Below are 16,219 nucleotides of genomic sequence, written 5' to 3'. Positions count from 1 at the left end.
TGAACTGTACTTAGACTCCGGACTGAAGAATGATGCTGGTACTATAGTAATAAGATTCTGTAGCCTCATGCATTCCATCTTCAAAAGCCACCGGCAATTATTACCCCTATTCATTGTGTAGAAGACTCTGGAGAAGAAGCTGTAAATTGTGAGCTAGCTATTTAGCTAGCTGTGTCAAGAATGATCACATTTTCATTCAGACAAACTTCAGAGACCAATGAGGCTTTCAGGGAAAAGCTTTCCCAAGTATACCTGTCTGCAGTGAATCACAGTGAGAAACTAAAGAGGAGCATACAAATGTTTGGCAGCAATCCTTTAAATTTCACAAGCCAAGCAGGTTCGGGCCAGGTCAGTACTTAAGGAGTTAGTAATTCAGTGAGTGAAGTTTCCCCTCTGAGTCAGAACTGAACCCAAGCCACAGTGTGGAGTTTCAGGTAAGTAAAACCAAGGTCCAGACCACTTGTCCTATTAAAGATTCCATGAGTTTCCATATGATGCCATGATCATTTCCAAGTGAATAGAAGTTCCAAGTGTTCCAAGGCCCCATAAGGGGCCTGGCTCAATTCCAGCATAATCCCTGTCTGAATCCTCTCGTGCAGGTTCCACTGAACACACTGTTCAATTTCAATTCCTGTCCAAAACAGTTCTGCAGTTGCTGTGCTCTGTTAATTATCATGTTCCACCTTCCAAAGAGGCTGATGATGGGATCCTGCTCTGTAGTTTAAGTACATAAAACCCATTGAGATGTTCAGATAAAACCAGTGTAAGATAAAATGACTGCGTCTCCCAGTTCTACTAGGATAGTCTTGGTTTTTCATTTAGTGTCTTGAGAACTTCTTTTCAAGACACCTGAGATGTCCCAGTTTAACTGTGAGGTTTTCATAATGACAAAAATATTTATTCAAGTCATATTGCTATCCTGGTATAAAATACTTTCTACACCTGCTTCATTGTCATCACACAGTGAGCATGTTTAACGCCAACTATTGATCAAGGCCAATGTTTATCGTGACTTGTCAGGCAATACCATTGCAGTATGAGTCTAATGAGTCAATGTTCTAATCTAATCTAGTCACCATAAACCCCTGCTCTTGTGCCTCTGGGAGCAGAGGGCTGCTGAAGGAGATGTAACTGACAGACTCTCTCTCTGTTGCTTCCCTCCTCTCTGTAGTCAACAGAACCACAGAGAGGAGGGAAGCAAGAATTAGAGGGGTGCAAAAGGAAGAGGGAGAGCTGTTCCAGGTGGAGCTTTTCTCACCCAGGAGAAAAGATCAAAGAAAACAGACAGAATGCAGCACACTGGAATATTTCACAACTGTAAAACTGCTGCTACTAAAATGTCCCTCTGTTATTTTGGAAATATGATCATCTTAGTATAAGATTATCAATCCATACTTCCTCATCCCTCCCACCCCAGCAAGTCCTAACATACTTTGATAGAACCTCAATCCAATCCACGCTGAAAGCACCCCAGCCCAACCTCCTCTAGCTAGCCCATCTGCCCCAGATGTCTGCACATCTGCTGTGCCGAGATTGTTCCTCAGAATGTAGATTTGTAAATCAATGTGTAGTGTCCTCTGGGATCCTTGAGGGTGAAAGGTGCTATATTAATATCTCATCATTATCCTTCACTGGGTTTTCTGAAAGCTGCAGGCTGGAATTAGAAACTGAATACACAGCAGGGCGTAGAGTATGGTGCTTTCTGTAAAATGTGTATAATGCTGTTTACTGGCAAAAAGTCCATAGCAGGATGCCAGATGTGAACCTCCCAAAACTCTGTAGTAATGTAGACCTAGATTAAGACTTTGTCCCTGAGGGCTTATCTTTAGAGTAAGTCCCAACTGGAACTGCTAATTCAAAGATCCCTGAAATTTGGGAACATTTGGGTTCACATCTTAATGGCAATCCTAACTTCATGCCAGGAGTCCATTTGTACTGCCTATTTACCTATCTCCCAGTACATGAGGCATAGTCACGTAGGGCCAGATTCCAATACCCTTACACATGCTGAGTAGGATCTTGTTCTGCAAGTAATCTCATTGAAGTCAGTGGGACTACTCATGGAGCAGAGCATTATTCAATGTCAGTACAGATATCAGAAACTGGCCCTTAAATGTCTGTGCAGTGCTGTGAAGATGTAAAAAGTTGTTGTCTTTGTTACTAATGAGCTCCTCATCTTTTCATTGGCATGATGCTCTGCATCCTCTGAAGAGAAAACAAATGAAAGGATGAACCCACCTGACACAAAGGCCACTTTCTCCTTTAGTATTGGAAGGACATCAGCAGCTTTTAAGCCATCATTTCGAAAAGACCCTGCAAAACAGAGGAGAATAACAATGCCAAATTAGAAGGGATTGGGCCCTGGATACAGCTACCTACACACTCCACTTTGCTCAAATCAAATAACAGAAAGTGCTTTTCTGTCATTTATAGGCTATGAGACAGATTGTAGTAGTTGAGACACAAACAGCATTAGCTTCACCAGCAATTTATTTATAAGGGGAAAGTCAGAAAGCATCCACCCAGACTATCTCACTCTTCAGAGTGCTGTAGGGTCAATAATTTTCAGTCAGAGAATCAATTTTTTCCCCTCTTTCCTTCTATAGGCCAGACTGTGGCTCGCCCTTTGCAGGTGCATAGGAATGGAAGAGTGTGGCCTTCCCCATATATGCCCCTAAGCAAAGCCCAAGTACAAGTGAAGAGGGCACTACAGCGCCTGCACTAATCGAGCATCGTCCCTGGTGACAGATTCACCAAAGGGGTTGGGTTTATGTGGGGCCTGGTCTTTTCCCCTTCAGTATAGCTGGGCTGACCCAAGGGGAGAGTCTGTTGCACCATTTCAAAGGGTAGAGAACCTTGTACAAGTCCTGCAGTTTACATGAACTTTGATGTGCTGTTTATCTTCCCCTGCAGTTTCAGTGACTTCACCCCCTCAAGGAATTTCACCAATAAATCACTGATTTTTCAGTCCCTTGGAAGCACAAGAAGACATGAGTCTCCTACTCTTTCAAAAGACAAGAGCACATTCCTTATATACCATAAGCCAATATGAATGTCCCACTGCAGGCCAGATGCTGCTATTCCATCAGCTGCTGTTGAAAAATGAACGTTTGAAGGACATCTTTGCAGTTGCCATGGTCTACAGAGCAACTGTCATTGCAGAGCGAACACCCATCGCAAAAAGATAGCTGCAATACAACTCTGAATCCGCCACGGTTACATGAACAGAAAAGGTGACAATGTGTACTGAAACACTTTCTTTTTACCTTTAGCCTTTCTCAGACAGACGACATCCACCATTCGTCTGAGAGAAAAGCAGAGCGGGGGATAAACCTCCCTCTTAGAAGCAGCTCTGTTCATTGGCCTGAAATAAGGCGTTTCACTCCAGCTATAACATCTGACTGCCTTGTGTTGTTCAGCACTCTGTGGTTTGTCTTGTCACAGCTGCTGAATGCAGCACCACTCGCGGAGGATTTTTAATTGCCTGAGATTGAATGTGGATGGAAAAAAAGCCCCTCTGAGTATTTTGTCATGTTCCATACATTATTTACACAGCAAAGGCATGGGATCGTTATCCCGGCAAGTCTGTGCAATCAGTAAGAGGTGAACTAGCCTTAGCATATACAATAATACAGCAGGCTACCCACATTTTGCAAGGGCGGAGGTCCTTACTGCAAATTTGCAGACAGCCGAACAACCGCACCTAATCTGTACATATACTATTATTATTACTATTAAAGATAAGTTAGTGTAGCATTCTAAATTTACAGTCTGTATTTGCTTGCGTAATAACCTGCCTTGCATATGTGATCATGTCATCCTCTAGTGGCTGACCCCGTAAGTACAAAAGGCTGCTGTTTGCCATTGCAGAAGTTCTTCTTCAATTCAGCTGGTCGAAAGAGGCCAGCCTGTGTTTGTGGTACTAAATGGCTCATGTTTGATCCATCCTGATAGCAGTGGCATATGTATAGCCTCATAAAACAAATGTATTATGCTAGTTCTTGTATCTTTCTTGATAAAGGAATAGGCACTGCTTGCTGGCTGAGCTCCCCAGAAGAATATAGCAGTAGTTGATTCGATTTGCACTCCTCCTGCACTTACAGGGAGAGGGTTTCCATAACCTGCATCTTAACCCCTTTCAAGGCTATATTTGAATCTTGCATTGCACTTTAAGAACCCTGATTTGTGGAATCCTCTCATGTGCTCACCTTTTGGTACTCACTTCTGATAGCTTCAAGAGCAAATAATTTGCATGTATTTATGAAAATTGAGATAGAAAGGAGAGAGATGATTGATTTACTGCAGGTCTTGGATAATAGTAATTTAGCCTCCGACAAAATTTTAGGATGATTTATGCAGTTATTTACCTAACCCCCTTATTCAATCAGGAATCTGGGGATCAGAGTGGATCACAAGCTAAATATAAGTCAACAGTGTAACACTGTTGCAAAAAAAGCAAACATTATTCTGGGATGTATTAGCAGGAGTGTTGTAAGCAAGACACAAGAAGTAATTCTTCCACTCTACTCCGCACTAATTAGGCCTCAACTGGAGTACTGTGTCCAGTTCTGGGTGCCATATTTCAGGAAGGATGTGGACAAATTAGAGACAGTCCAGAGAAGAGCAACAAAAATGATTAAAGGTCTAGAAAACATGACCTATGAGGGAAGTTGAAAAAAATTTGTTTGTTTAGTCTGGAAAAGAGAAGACTAAGCAGGGACATGATAACAGTTTTCAAGTACATAAAAGGTTGTTACAAGAGGAGGGAGAAAAATTGTTTTTCCTAATCTCTGAGGATAGAACAAGAAGCAATTGGCTTAAATTGCAGCAAGGGAGGGTTAGGTTGGAGATTAGGAAAAACTTCCTAACTGTCAGGGTTAAATTGCCTAGGGAGGTTGTGGAATTTCCATTTGCTCTTAAAAATCTCCAAACACCTGTCAGGGATGATCTAGATAATACTTAGTCCTGTCATGAGGCAGGGGACTGGACTAGATGACTTCTTGAGGTCCCTTCCAGTCCTATGATTCTAAAACAAATCATAAAACAAACCAGAGCAACTGATACATTAGCTGCACATAATCCTTCTTAGGTACAGAAATAGAGCATTGAGCCAAATTTTTCCCTGATACAACACCATTGACTTCACTGGAGGAAGAACTGTACCCAATGTTACCTTGCATATGTTGAGGGAAACAGTGGATCCAGTACTGCAGACTGGCCAGTTTCTGCACCACTGAAGTTAACAGGACCTTTGCCACTAATATCAGTGGGTGCTGACTGGGCACTATGTGAGTAAGGCTGGAGAATTGGGCCATATGTATTAAATGAATAGGGTCTTCTCAGCCTGATGCAAAGCTCCATGGTTCCAGAACAACTTTGAGTGACCTCCCACTGGACCAGCACAGCAGCAATACACTTCATTTCCATGGTGATGGTGCCTGCACCTGACTCAGCCTCGGAACTCACCTGTGGTAGATTCAGACCCTCTTAATGAAGATGTTACAACAGCCTTTACTAAGAGAGCATAGGTGCGACGGAAAGTATGAATGGGCACAACAATGAGGGTTTATAGATGCAGGTGTGTGCATACACTTATAAAACATACTACAGTACTCTTCAGTAGTGGTCAAAAACACCGAAGAGACTGCAAGCTGTGGGCCAACTCATCAGCCAGGGCACCAAATCAAGCTCCCAACAGTATCAAATTTACAGCCCCTTTCTTCAGGGATGGGTTTCTCTCTCAGACACCAAAACAGTCCAACATAAATCATACAGGTAAACCAGGTCCTTTCCCTTGGGCCAGGGTCCTCTGTAGGAGCCCACCCACTCTTTGCAGCTCTCTCGCCCAACAAAGCTGCTTGTTGGTCTTTTACCTAAGAACCTGGGACCAGACTTTTAAAGATAGGGTGCCTAAATACCTTTAAAAACTGGCCCCAGGTGACATGCAGGCCATCACCTGATCCCTGGCCTCAAACCTGTCACCTAGGAGGCAGCTAATTAGTCACAGGTAACAACTCCTCTTAAAAAGCCAGCCCACCCTGTGGCAAAATACTACTGTAAATTGTATTGTTTTGGACCACTACTGTATTATATTGTAGTCTTTTTCTAATAAGGGTTGCAGGGGAGGGGTATGTATGTGTTTAAAGGGAAAGTAGAGGATCAAATAAGATAAAAGGCAGCCCAAAAATCAACAGCAACCCAGCCTCAGAGAGGAACTGGCCCAGCAAATATGCTTTCTCTAGTTTATAATTTATAAACATGCCCATTCTTATTATTTTTAGATTAGAACATTTTCATACCAACTACCAGCTGTTTCTAATACATTGGTTTCTGATGTGTTTGTTTCTATTTCCAAATGCAATGTCCTCTGTGCATGACAGTGTATAATTTTTCCTATGGAATCCTGTGTATACAAACCCCAGGTCTGATTAATACATAAAACATGGCACCAATAATACTTTTCATCCAACTACACACATCTTTACCCTCACTCTGCCTCCTAAGAATGGAGCTAGCCATTGGCAAATGGTTGGGAGGAAGGACAGAATTGTGGTAAAAGTACAGCTCTGCACTGAAAAAAGACTGTAAAAAGGTACTCCCTAGATCAGCAGATCTGCTGACTTTAAGGGCAAAATACAAATTCTCTCTGTTCTTTTCTCTTATTATTCCTTCAGGACCAAGACAGATAAAAGTGAGCTAGATTCCAATCCTTCTGCATCATCAGTGGAACTGTTTGCTCATTTCCAGTCACTAATTCACCAATTATGAACGGGAATGGGACTACACCACAATATCTCTCCTGCTCTTTTGATCTGTAGATCTCAAATCACAGTACAAAGAAGGTTAAGTATTGTTGTCCCAGTTTTACACATGGGAAAACTGAGGAACAGCCAATGAAGTGGCATGCCCAAGATCACCCACCAGGATGGAGCAGACTCAGATAGATTCCAGGTTTCCTGAGTCTTAGTCTAGTGCCCCAGCCATTGCACTACAAGTGTCAGTGAAGCATAATTAGTCCCGCCAAACCCTTTATTATTAGTGACGGTGTGAGAAGATCAGGTTTACAGGGTTGGCAGTTAGAAAAATTCTTCTTGTAAACTGAGCCCATTTGATATGGAGTCACTGAGAAATGACAAACATGGAACTAATCCCATAATGCTATTTTTACATAGTCACTTTTCACATCAGAACAACACTTCAAAGCAGTCATTTACCCACCTCAAGTTATCTGAATGGGAGATCTAGTTTTAGGTGGGGCACAGTAACCCAGACACCATATGATTGAGGAAGGGAGCTTGAGGAATGTTCCCACAAAAGAACAGTCAGTGAAACATAGCAAATTCAAACCAATAAAAGGAAATACTTTTTTCCACACAATGCATAAATTAGCCTGTGCAACTCATTGCCACATGATATTGAAGTCAGAAGCTCAGCTGGATTCAAAAAGATTGGACATTTACATGGATAACAAGAATATCCAGGGTTATAGTAGAAAAGATTAATAATATACACAAGAGCTTTGGAAGGGATATAAACCCTCAAGCTTGGGGTGTAAGCCAAACTCTAATAGTTAGAGTTAGTACAGTAAACTATCCCTGGAGACAGGTTACCCCATAACTGCCTACTTCAGGATTTCTTTCTCTGAAGCACATAGCTTTGGCCACTGTTGGAGACAGGATACTGGACTTGATGGACCAGTGGTATGATCCAGTCTGGCTGTTCCTAGAAATGATTTAACTCTAATCTGGAAAATGCAGTATTCTCTCAATTTCAAATAAAGATCAGCTGTTAGAAAAGCCGTGGAAATAGTTTATACATAGAACGAGTATGTGTCTGAAAAAAGAGGGCATATTGTCAAAGCACTGCATGGGGTTACAGTCATGTGACTTTGATGGGAGTTACTCGTCTAAAACTCCATGCAATGTTTTAGGAAAGTAACCCCACATTTTTAAATAGTTCTCAGAACAGATTTTACCACTTAAGGAACTTTGGCATTAAATTGGGCCAAACCCATCCCTTGTGTAACTTCACTGAAGTCTATGAATTATGGTGGGATGAATCTGGGTCACATTGACTTTGTTCCTTCTTTTCTTCACTAAGGCCCCTCCTAGAATCTTTTTCTGGTTTTTTTAATAATTTTTTCTTCCGAATTTTTGAGTCTGTTTTCCTTCATCCTTCTTTTGGTCCTAAATCTCTGTTGATTTTATTATTGCTTGTCTTACAGCAGCACCTAGTTGCACTAAATAATATCAGTGCTAGGCACTGTACAAACACATAGTAAGAAACAGTCCCTGCTGCAAACATCTTACAATGGAAACAGCCAAGACAGATTAAGGGTGGGAGAAAGGAAGTATTATTTTTCCCGTTTTACAGATGGGGAATTGAGACACAGAGAAATTAAGTAACTGGCCCAAGATCAGACATGAAGTCTGTCTAGAGCTGGGACTAGAACCCATATCTCTTGAGTCCTAGCCCAATGTCTTAACCACAAGACCTTCCCCTTTCTATGTTCTTGGAGAATGCTATAGTTCTTTCTTCTCTAAATGCTTTCCCTTTTCTTTTTCATATTTTCCCCTCTCTCCATTACTTTTTTTTTCCAGTATTTTTGCCCGTTTTCATTTATTATACTCATTTTAATTCTTTTTTGTTCCTTATTACACCCTGTTCTCTTTCTGTCTTAAGTAGGGTTGCCAACTTTCTAATAGCAGAAAACCGAACACTGTTGCCCCACCCCTGCCCCAAACCCCCGCTTCTCTGAGGCCCTGCCCCTTCTCACTCCATCACCCCTCCCTCTATCACTTGCTCTCCCCAACCCTCACTCACTCACCCATTTTTACCAGGCTAGGGCAGGGAGTTGGGATGCGGAGGGGTGTGAGGGCTCCAGCTGGGGGTGTGGGCTCTGGGGTGGGGCCAGAGATGAGGGGTTCAGGATGTAGGAGGGAAGTCTGGGCTGCGGCAGGGGGATGAGGTGCAGGAGGGGGTGAGGGCTCCATCTGGGGGTGCAGGTTCTGGAGTGGGGCCGGGGATGAGGGGTTGGGGGTGCAGGAGGGGGCTGTGGGCTGGGGCACACAGGGCAGGAATGGCGTGCGGAGCCCCCTTAGCCATCCCCGAGCCAGAGGGACATGCTGGCTGCCTCCTGGGAGCCAAAAGGAGCTGGGCAGGGAATCTGCCAGCCCCACTGCTCTGCCAATCGGACTTTTAATGGCCCAGTCAGCGGTGCTGACCGGAGCCAGCAGGGTCCCTTTTCGACCGGGTGTTCTGATCGAAAACCAGACACCCGGCAACCCTACTCTTGAGCTCTCTTGGTCCTTCCTGGTTTCCCATAATGCACTCCATTTCCTCCTTTGGTTCATATAACCACATCCCCTCCCGTCTTAACCTTCTGTGGCAATTAAAAACATTAAAGTTTGTAAAGGGCTTTGAGATCCTTGGATGGAAGGCAAGAAAGCGATGTCATGTACTATTATTATAAATTATATTTATTGTTCAAACCCTGCAGAGTAAAAGCAAATCCTGCCCTAGCAGGGTCAGTGAGGCGGAGCCAAGACAGTGCCTGATGGGCTCTCTGCCACCAGGAATATGCTGGTTTTAGACAGATTTGTTCAGAACCAGACAGGGGATTGTGTGGTAGAGCACATATTGCTGAAGAGAAGCAACATGTGCTTCCGACCTGTGTTTGCAGGCACCATCTGGCTGAGACAAGTGGTGTGAATACGCCCCCTGTCTGTTGACCACACCTCTTGTGAATGTATTGCAAAAGAGGAGTGCATTACTCCTTTTCTGTTTACTCAGGAGCAAGAGGGTCTTCCCCTCCCTTTCCCCCACCTGGTGCCCAGATGGTAAGATTTTGCCCAAACCAAGGTCATTCCTAGACTAGGTAGGATCTCATTTTCCATTCTCATTCTGTTGAGGGAGTTAAAAAAGGAAAGAAATGAATCAAATCTAAAGACAGAAAGGCATGATTAATCTGTAAAAATCATTATTGAGTTCGGAGTATTACTGAAGCTTAACACCAGGATCTACAAACTTCAGCAAGAGCCGAGATTATTATGCTACTTAATAACCAATTAAGAAAGTAAAATAATATCTGTGAAGTTCACAATAATCAGTAACCACTACAGATTTTCAGGTTAGAAGGCAGTGAGGCCAGGGCAAAAGGCAGATTGAATGAAACCAAAGCAACAAGGATAGAAAAGTAGCGGTCTTCTACTTTCCATTGTTTGCCTTCTCAATCAATAGGATCTAATTTAGTGTTCCTGCCATATGTTGTCTCTTTCCTAAATGAATTTGTGTTCAAGTGAATGGGCTGCTTGAATTCAACACACACTGAACAGGAGATGTGACCAAAGTGAGCAATGTTCATCTGGGGAGCACAAAAGAACCAAAACCCAACATTACAGGTATTTTCCATGGAACTGTAGTTTGCCTGGACTGTACTACTTACACTTCACAGAACAGGAGCTAGAATCTGCTTTCAGTTACACTAGTGCAAATGCAAATAACTCCTTTGTCCTCAATGGACTTGCACTGCTGTAACACCAATGTAACTGAGGACCCAATTCAGCAAAGCATTTAAGCACGTGCTTAAATCCCATTGACCTCAAAGTGCACAAGTTCTTTGTTGTATAGAATGTACTTTGTTGTATAGAATGAAGAGAGGGAAGAGCATCTTTGCCAGCAGGCTGGCTAACCTAGTGAGGAGGGCTTTAAACTAGGTTCACCGGGGGAAGGAGACCAAAGCCCTGAGGTAAGTGGGAAAGCGGGATACCGGGAGGAAGCACAGGCAGGAATGTCTGTGAGGGGAGGGCTCCTGCCTCATACTGGCAATGAGGGGCGATCAACAGGTTATCTCAAGTGCTTATATACAAATGCACAAAGCCTTGGAAACAAGCAGGGAGAACTGGAGGTCCTGGTGATGTCAAGGAACTATGACGTGATCGGAATAACAGAGACTTGGTGGGATAACTCATATGACTGGAGTACTGTCATGGATGGTTATAAACTGTTCAGGAAGGACAGGCAGGGCAGAAAAGGTGGGGGAGTAGCACTGTATGTAAGGGAGCAGTATGACTGCTCAGAGCTCCGGTACGAAACTGCAGAAAAACCTGAGTGTCTCTGGATTAAGTTTAGAAGTGTGTGCAACAAGAGTGATGTAGTGGTGGGAGTCTGCTATAGACCACCGGACCAGGGGGATGAGGTGGATGAGGCTTTCTTCCGGCAGCTCACGGAAGCTACTAGATCGCATGCCCTGATTCTCATGGGTGACTTTAATTTTCCTGATATCTGCTGGGAGAGCAATACAGCGGTGCATAGACAATCCAGGAAGTTTTTGGAAAGCGTAGGGGACAATTTCCTGGCGCAAGTGCTAGAGGAGCCAACTAGGGGGGGTGCTTTTCTTGACCTGCTGCTCACAAACCGGGTAGAATTAGTGGGGGAAGCAAAAGTGGATGGGAATCTGGGAGGCAGTGACCATGAGTTGGTTGAGTTCAGGATCCTGACGCAGGGAACAAAGGTAAGCAGCAGGATACCGACCCTGGACTTCAGGAAAGCAGACTTCGACTCCCTCAGGGAACGGATGGCCAGGATCCCCTGGGGGACTAACTTGAAGGGGAAAGGAGTCCAGGAGAGCTGGCTGTATTTCAAGGAATCCCTGTTGAGGTTACAGGGACAAACCATCCCGATGAGTCGAAAGAATAGTAAATATGGCAGGCGACCAACTTGGCTTAATGGTGAAATCCTAGCGGATCTTAAACATAAAAAAGAAGCTTACAAGAAGTGGAAGGTTGGACATATGACCAGGGAAGAGTATAAAAATATTGCTCGGGCATGTAGGAATGTTATCAGGAGGGCCAAATCGCACCTGGAGCTGCAGCTAGCCAGAGATGTCAAGAGTAACAAGAAGGGTTTCTTCAGGTATGTTGGCAACAAGAAGAAAGCCAAGGAATGTGTGGGCCCCTTACTGAATGAGGGAGGCAACCTAGTGACAGAGGATGTGGAAAAAGCTAATGTACTCAATGCTTTTTTTGCCTCTGTTTTCACTAACAAGGTCAGCTCCCAGACTGCTGCGCTGGGCATCACAAAATGCGGAAGAGATGGCCAGCCCTCTGTGGAGATAGAGGCGGTTAGGGACTATTTAGAAAAGCTGGACGTGCACAAGTCCATGGGGCCGGACGAGTTGCATCCGAGAGTGCTGAAGGAATTGGCGGCTGTGATTGCAGAGCCACTGGCCATTATCTTTGAAAACTCGTGGCGAACCGGGGAAGTCCCGGATGACTGGAAAAAGGCTAATGTAGTGCCAATCTTTAAAAAAGGGAAGAAGGAAGATCCTGGGAACTACAGGCCAGTCAGCCTCACCTCAGTCCCTGGAAAAATCATGGAGCAGGTCCTCAAAGAATCAATCCTGAAGCACTTGCATGAGAGGAAAGTGATCAGGAACAGCCAGCATGGATTCACCAAGGGAAGGTCATGCCTGACTAATCTAATCGCCTTTTATGATGAGATTACTGGTTCTGTGGATGAAGGGAAAGCAGTGGATGTATTGTTTCTTGACTTTAGCAAAGCTTTTGACACGGTCTCCCATAGTATTCTTGTCAGCAAGTTAAGGAAGTATGGGCTGGATGAATGCACTATAAGGTGGGTAGAAAGCTGGCTAAATTGTCGGGCTCAATGGGTAGTGATCAATGGCTCCATGTCTAGTTGGCAGCCGGTATCAAGTGGAGTGCCCCAAGGGTCGGTCCTGGGGCCGGTTTTATTCAATATCTTCATAAATGATCTGGAGGATGGTGTGGATTGCACTCTCAGCAAATTTGCGGATGATACTAAACTGGGAGGAGTGGTAGATACGCTGGAGGGGAGGGATAGGATACAGAAGGACCTAGACCAATTGGAAGATTGGGCCAAAAGGAATCTGATGAGGTTCAATAAGGATAAGTGCAGGGTCCTGCACTTAGGACGGAAGAACCCAATGCACAGCTACAGACTAGGGACCGAATGGCTAGGCAGCAGTTCTGCAGAAAAGGACCTAGGGGTGACAGTGGACGAGAAGCTGGATATGAGTCAGCAGTGTGCCCTTGTTGCCAAGAAGGCAAATGGCATTTTGGGATGTATAAGTAGGGGCATAGCGAGCAGATCGAGGGACGTGATCGTTCCCCTCTATTCGACATTGGTGAGGCCTCATCTGGAGTACTGTGTCCAGTTTTGGGCCCCACACTTCAAGAAGGATGTGGATAAATTGGAGAGAGTCCAGCGAAGGGCAACAAAAATGATTAGGGGACTGGAACACATGAGTTATGAGGAGAGGCTGAGGGAGCTGGGATTGTTTAGCCTGCAGAAGAGAAGAATGAGGGGGGATTTGATAGCTGCTTTCAACTACCTGAAAGGGGGTTCCAAAGAGGATGGCTCTAGACTGTTCTCAATGGTAGCAGATGACAGAACGAGGAGTAATGGTCTCAAGTTGCAGTGGGGGAGGTTTAGATTGGATATTAGGAAAAACTTTTTCACTAAGAGGGTGGTGAAACACTGGAATGCGTTACCTAGGGAGGTGGTAGAATCTCCTTCCTTAGAGGTTTTTAAGGTCAGGCTTGACAAAGCCCTGGCTGGGATGATTTAACTGGGAATTGGTCCTGCTTTGAGCAGGGGGTTGGACTAGATGACCTTCTGGGGTCCCTTCCAACCCTGATATTCTATGATTCTATGATTCTACTTTAGTATGTGTTTGAAGTTAAACATATACCTCAGTCCTGCATGGAACTGGGACCTGACAGTTGACTCTAGCTCTCAGTACATTATGAATTTGAACTGTAACACTTCCCCTAGTACTATACTGAGTAAATCTTTGTATGCTGCTAGGCATAGTGTACACATACACATGCAATATAGTCTAAACTGTGTCCTAGTGAACTTTTTAAAGAGTTCAGTCACAAGAACCATGGAAACCAAACAGACAGTATGCACAGCAGACTAATACCACTGGTCCATATGCCAAACAATTTATCCCAGCCAAGACAAAGGTTATATTCATCTTACACTTGAATTTATTCTAAAATGAAAAGATGAATATCCTTTTATATGTATTACTTAGACCCAATCCAAAACTAATATTTTGTTATGTTTCCCCATTCTATCCTTCCTTCTATTAATTATACAACATGACTGCTTTCTGCAACATCCCCTCAGCCGGAGCTATTTGATAACAATACTCAGCCCTTCAAAGCTCTGCCAATACTTGTCAGAGATCCAGCAGCTCTTGCCCATTCTGTAGTGGAAAGTCCGTCTCTCAAATTTCCTGTCACTTAGAGCCTCATACAGGGGTAGCCACTGTGAGCTAAAACCCTTCCCCATTGCCTTGTCTGTGACATTAAGATCTGGCAGGTTTTCTCAATTTTTTTGGGGGGGGGGGTTGCTGATTGCTAAAATTGTTATTCCCTCCACGAGGCACTTGGCAGCACCAGGCCTCACAACACAGCCTCTGAATATACAAATATCTAAACTGTGGCCCCACAGCTTGAGAGGAGGCCAAATAATTGGCAAGGCTTTGATAAAGATACACTCACTTGTATCAAACATGCAAATTCATCAGCTTCAGGGCACATGTGGGCTCTTACAAACTGCATTCAGCATCTGAAGTCAAAAACATGACACTTTGTGTATCACACCTCAGCTAACAGCCAGACTTTGTCTTTTCATATGAAGGCACAAAACTACTCAAAGCACTAGAAGAAAACTGAATTAATGTACAATCTGTGGTGAATGCTATACTTTATGTCCATCAGCAGAGGATTATTTTTATTTTATTTTAAACAAACACTAACAATACTATGAGGATGTAACTAATGCAAGTCAAACTTTAGTGGCATTCCTTTTTTATTTTCATCTGGGGCTTGGGATCAGTCTAAGAAGTTTCATTTCTTGCCCTCATAAAAGTAACAATTCTTGGCACTCCTATAATGCCTTTAGCCACCATAGCCCTAGGGCTAGAGCACGCGCCTCAGAGTCAGAAGACATGTGTTCTATTCCTGGCTCTGCTGCTATATTGCTCTGTGACCTTAAACAAGCTGTTTTCACTTCTTTGTGTTTTAGTTTCCCAACTATAAAAGGGAAATAATGGTTACCCACCTTTGTAAAATACTTTGAGATCTGCAAATGAAAAGTTTTACAAAAGCGTTGAATGTTGTTATTATCTGAAGATCTCAGAAGTACTTTACAAACATTAATTAATTTAGCCTCACAAAGCCCCTCTGAGGTAGGAGATCAGAATATTTCCCTTTTCAGATGGGGAAACTGAGGCACAGAAAGGTTAAGAGACTTTCTCAAGATCACTTCGGAAGTTTGTGGGATCACCTGATGCCAAGTCTTGTACTTTTAGGGCTCAAAACTGCAAGTTGCTGAACACTTGACTGCAAAGGGAACTGAGAATAATCAGCACCTTGCAGGACTGAGCCTTTAGCCAGAAAACCATCCTTTTCCTCTTATACATTTTTGTACTCTACAGCAGGGATGGTCAATAGGCAGACCACGGGCCAAATCCAGACCACCAGACACTTTTGAACAACTGCAAAATCTTTTATTTACTTATTACCATCATTATTGTTATTGCAGTGTGAAAAATGTTTCTCTGATTTCTGGGCCTTGACTATACCTTGACCAAGAAATTTGAACCTTGACAAAAAATAATTGACTACTCCTGCTCTACAAAAAGAAAAGGAGTACTTGTGGCACCTTAGAGACTAACCAATTTATTTGAGCATGAGCTTTCGTAAGCTCATGCTCAAATAAATTGGTTAGTCTCTAAGGTGCCACAAGTACTCCTTTTCTTTTTGCGAATACAGACTAACACGGCTGTTACTCTGAATCCTGCTCTACAATAACTGTCAAAAAGACTGCTGCCTGTAACATTGTTAGTACAGGGCTAGGGACCATTTCTACTCTAGAATACTGTCAGTTGCTTCAAGTAAGGGCGTTTTCTCTGACCAAACCTTATGTGTTTGAACATTTCCTTTTCATTTCACTCTCCTTTCAGTCACAGCTGAATCCCTTATGGAAACATTCTATAGAATTTAATAACCCTATAAACTGTTTTAAATCTGCCTATGGGTTTCTATAAGAAGGATGTAATTCACCATTAAAAACTCTACAGATTGGTACAGAAGGATCTCATTCTGCATTAAATTCTGTAGGTTAGAAAAATTTCTATAAACTACATTGATTTCATTCTTGGTAT

General features: G+C 43.4%; 1 protein-coding gene across 10 annotated transcripts in view; it reads right to left on the bottom strand.

Annotated features, from left to right (window-relative positions):
- The window catches only part of KALRN (kalirin RhoGEF kinase), a 780,132-nt gene that overhangs the window by 540,670 nt on the left and 223,243 nt on the right, over positions 1 to 16,219 (bottom strand). For all 10 annotated transcript variants that reach the window (XR_012154196.1, XM_073305138.1, XM_073305143.1 and 7 more), the window contains exon 2: positions 2,239 to 2,313. Coding sequence is in view for 9 of the 10 variants with exons in the window: in XM_073305138.1 (XP_073161239.1) it covers positions 2,239 to 2,313 (75 nt within the window). In the remaining variant the exon portion in view is untranslated. The remainder of the gene's footprint in view (positions 1 to 2,238; positions 2,314 to 16,219) is intronic.

This window comes from Lepidochelys kempii, chromosome 11 (genome assembly GCF_965140265.1).
Source record: "Lepidochelys kempii isolate rLepKem1 chromosome 11, rLepKem1.hap2, whole genome shotgun sequence".
Lineage (NCBI taxonomy): Eukaryota > Metazoa > Chordata > Testudines > Cheloniidae > Lepidochelys > Lepidochelys kempii.
This window is presented reverse-complemented; position numbering and strand designations above follow the sequence as displayed.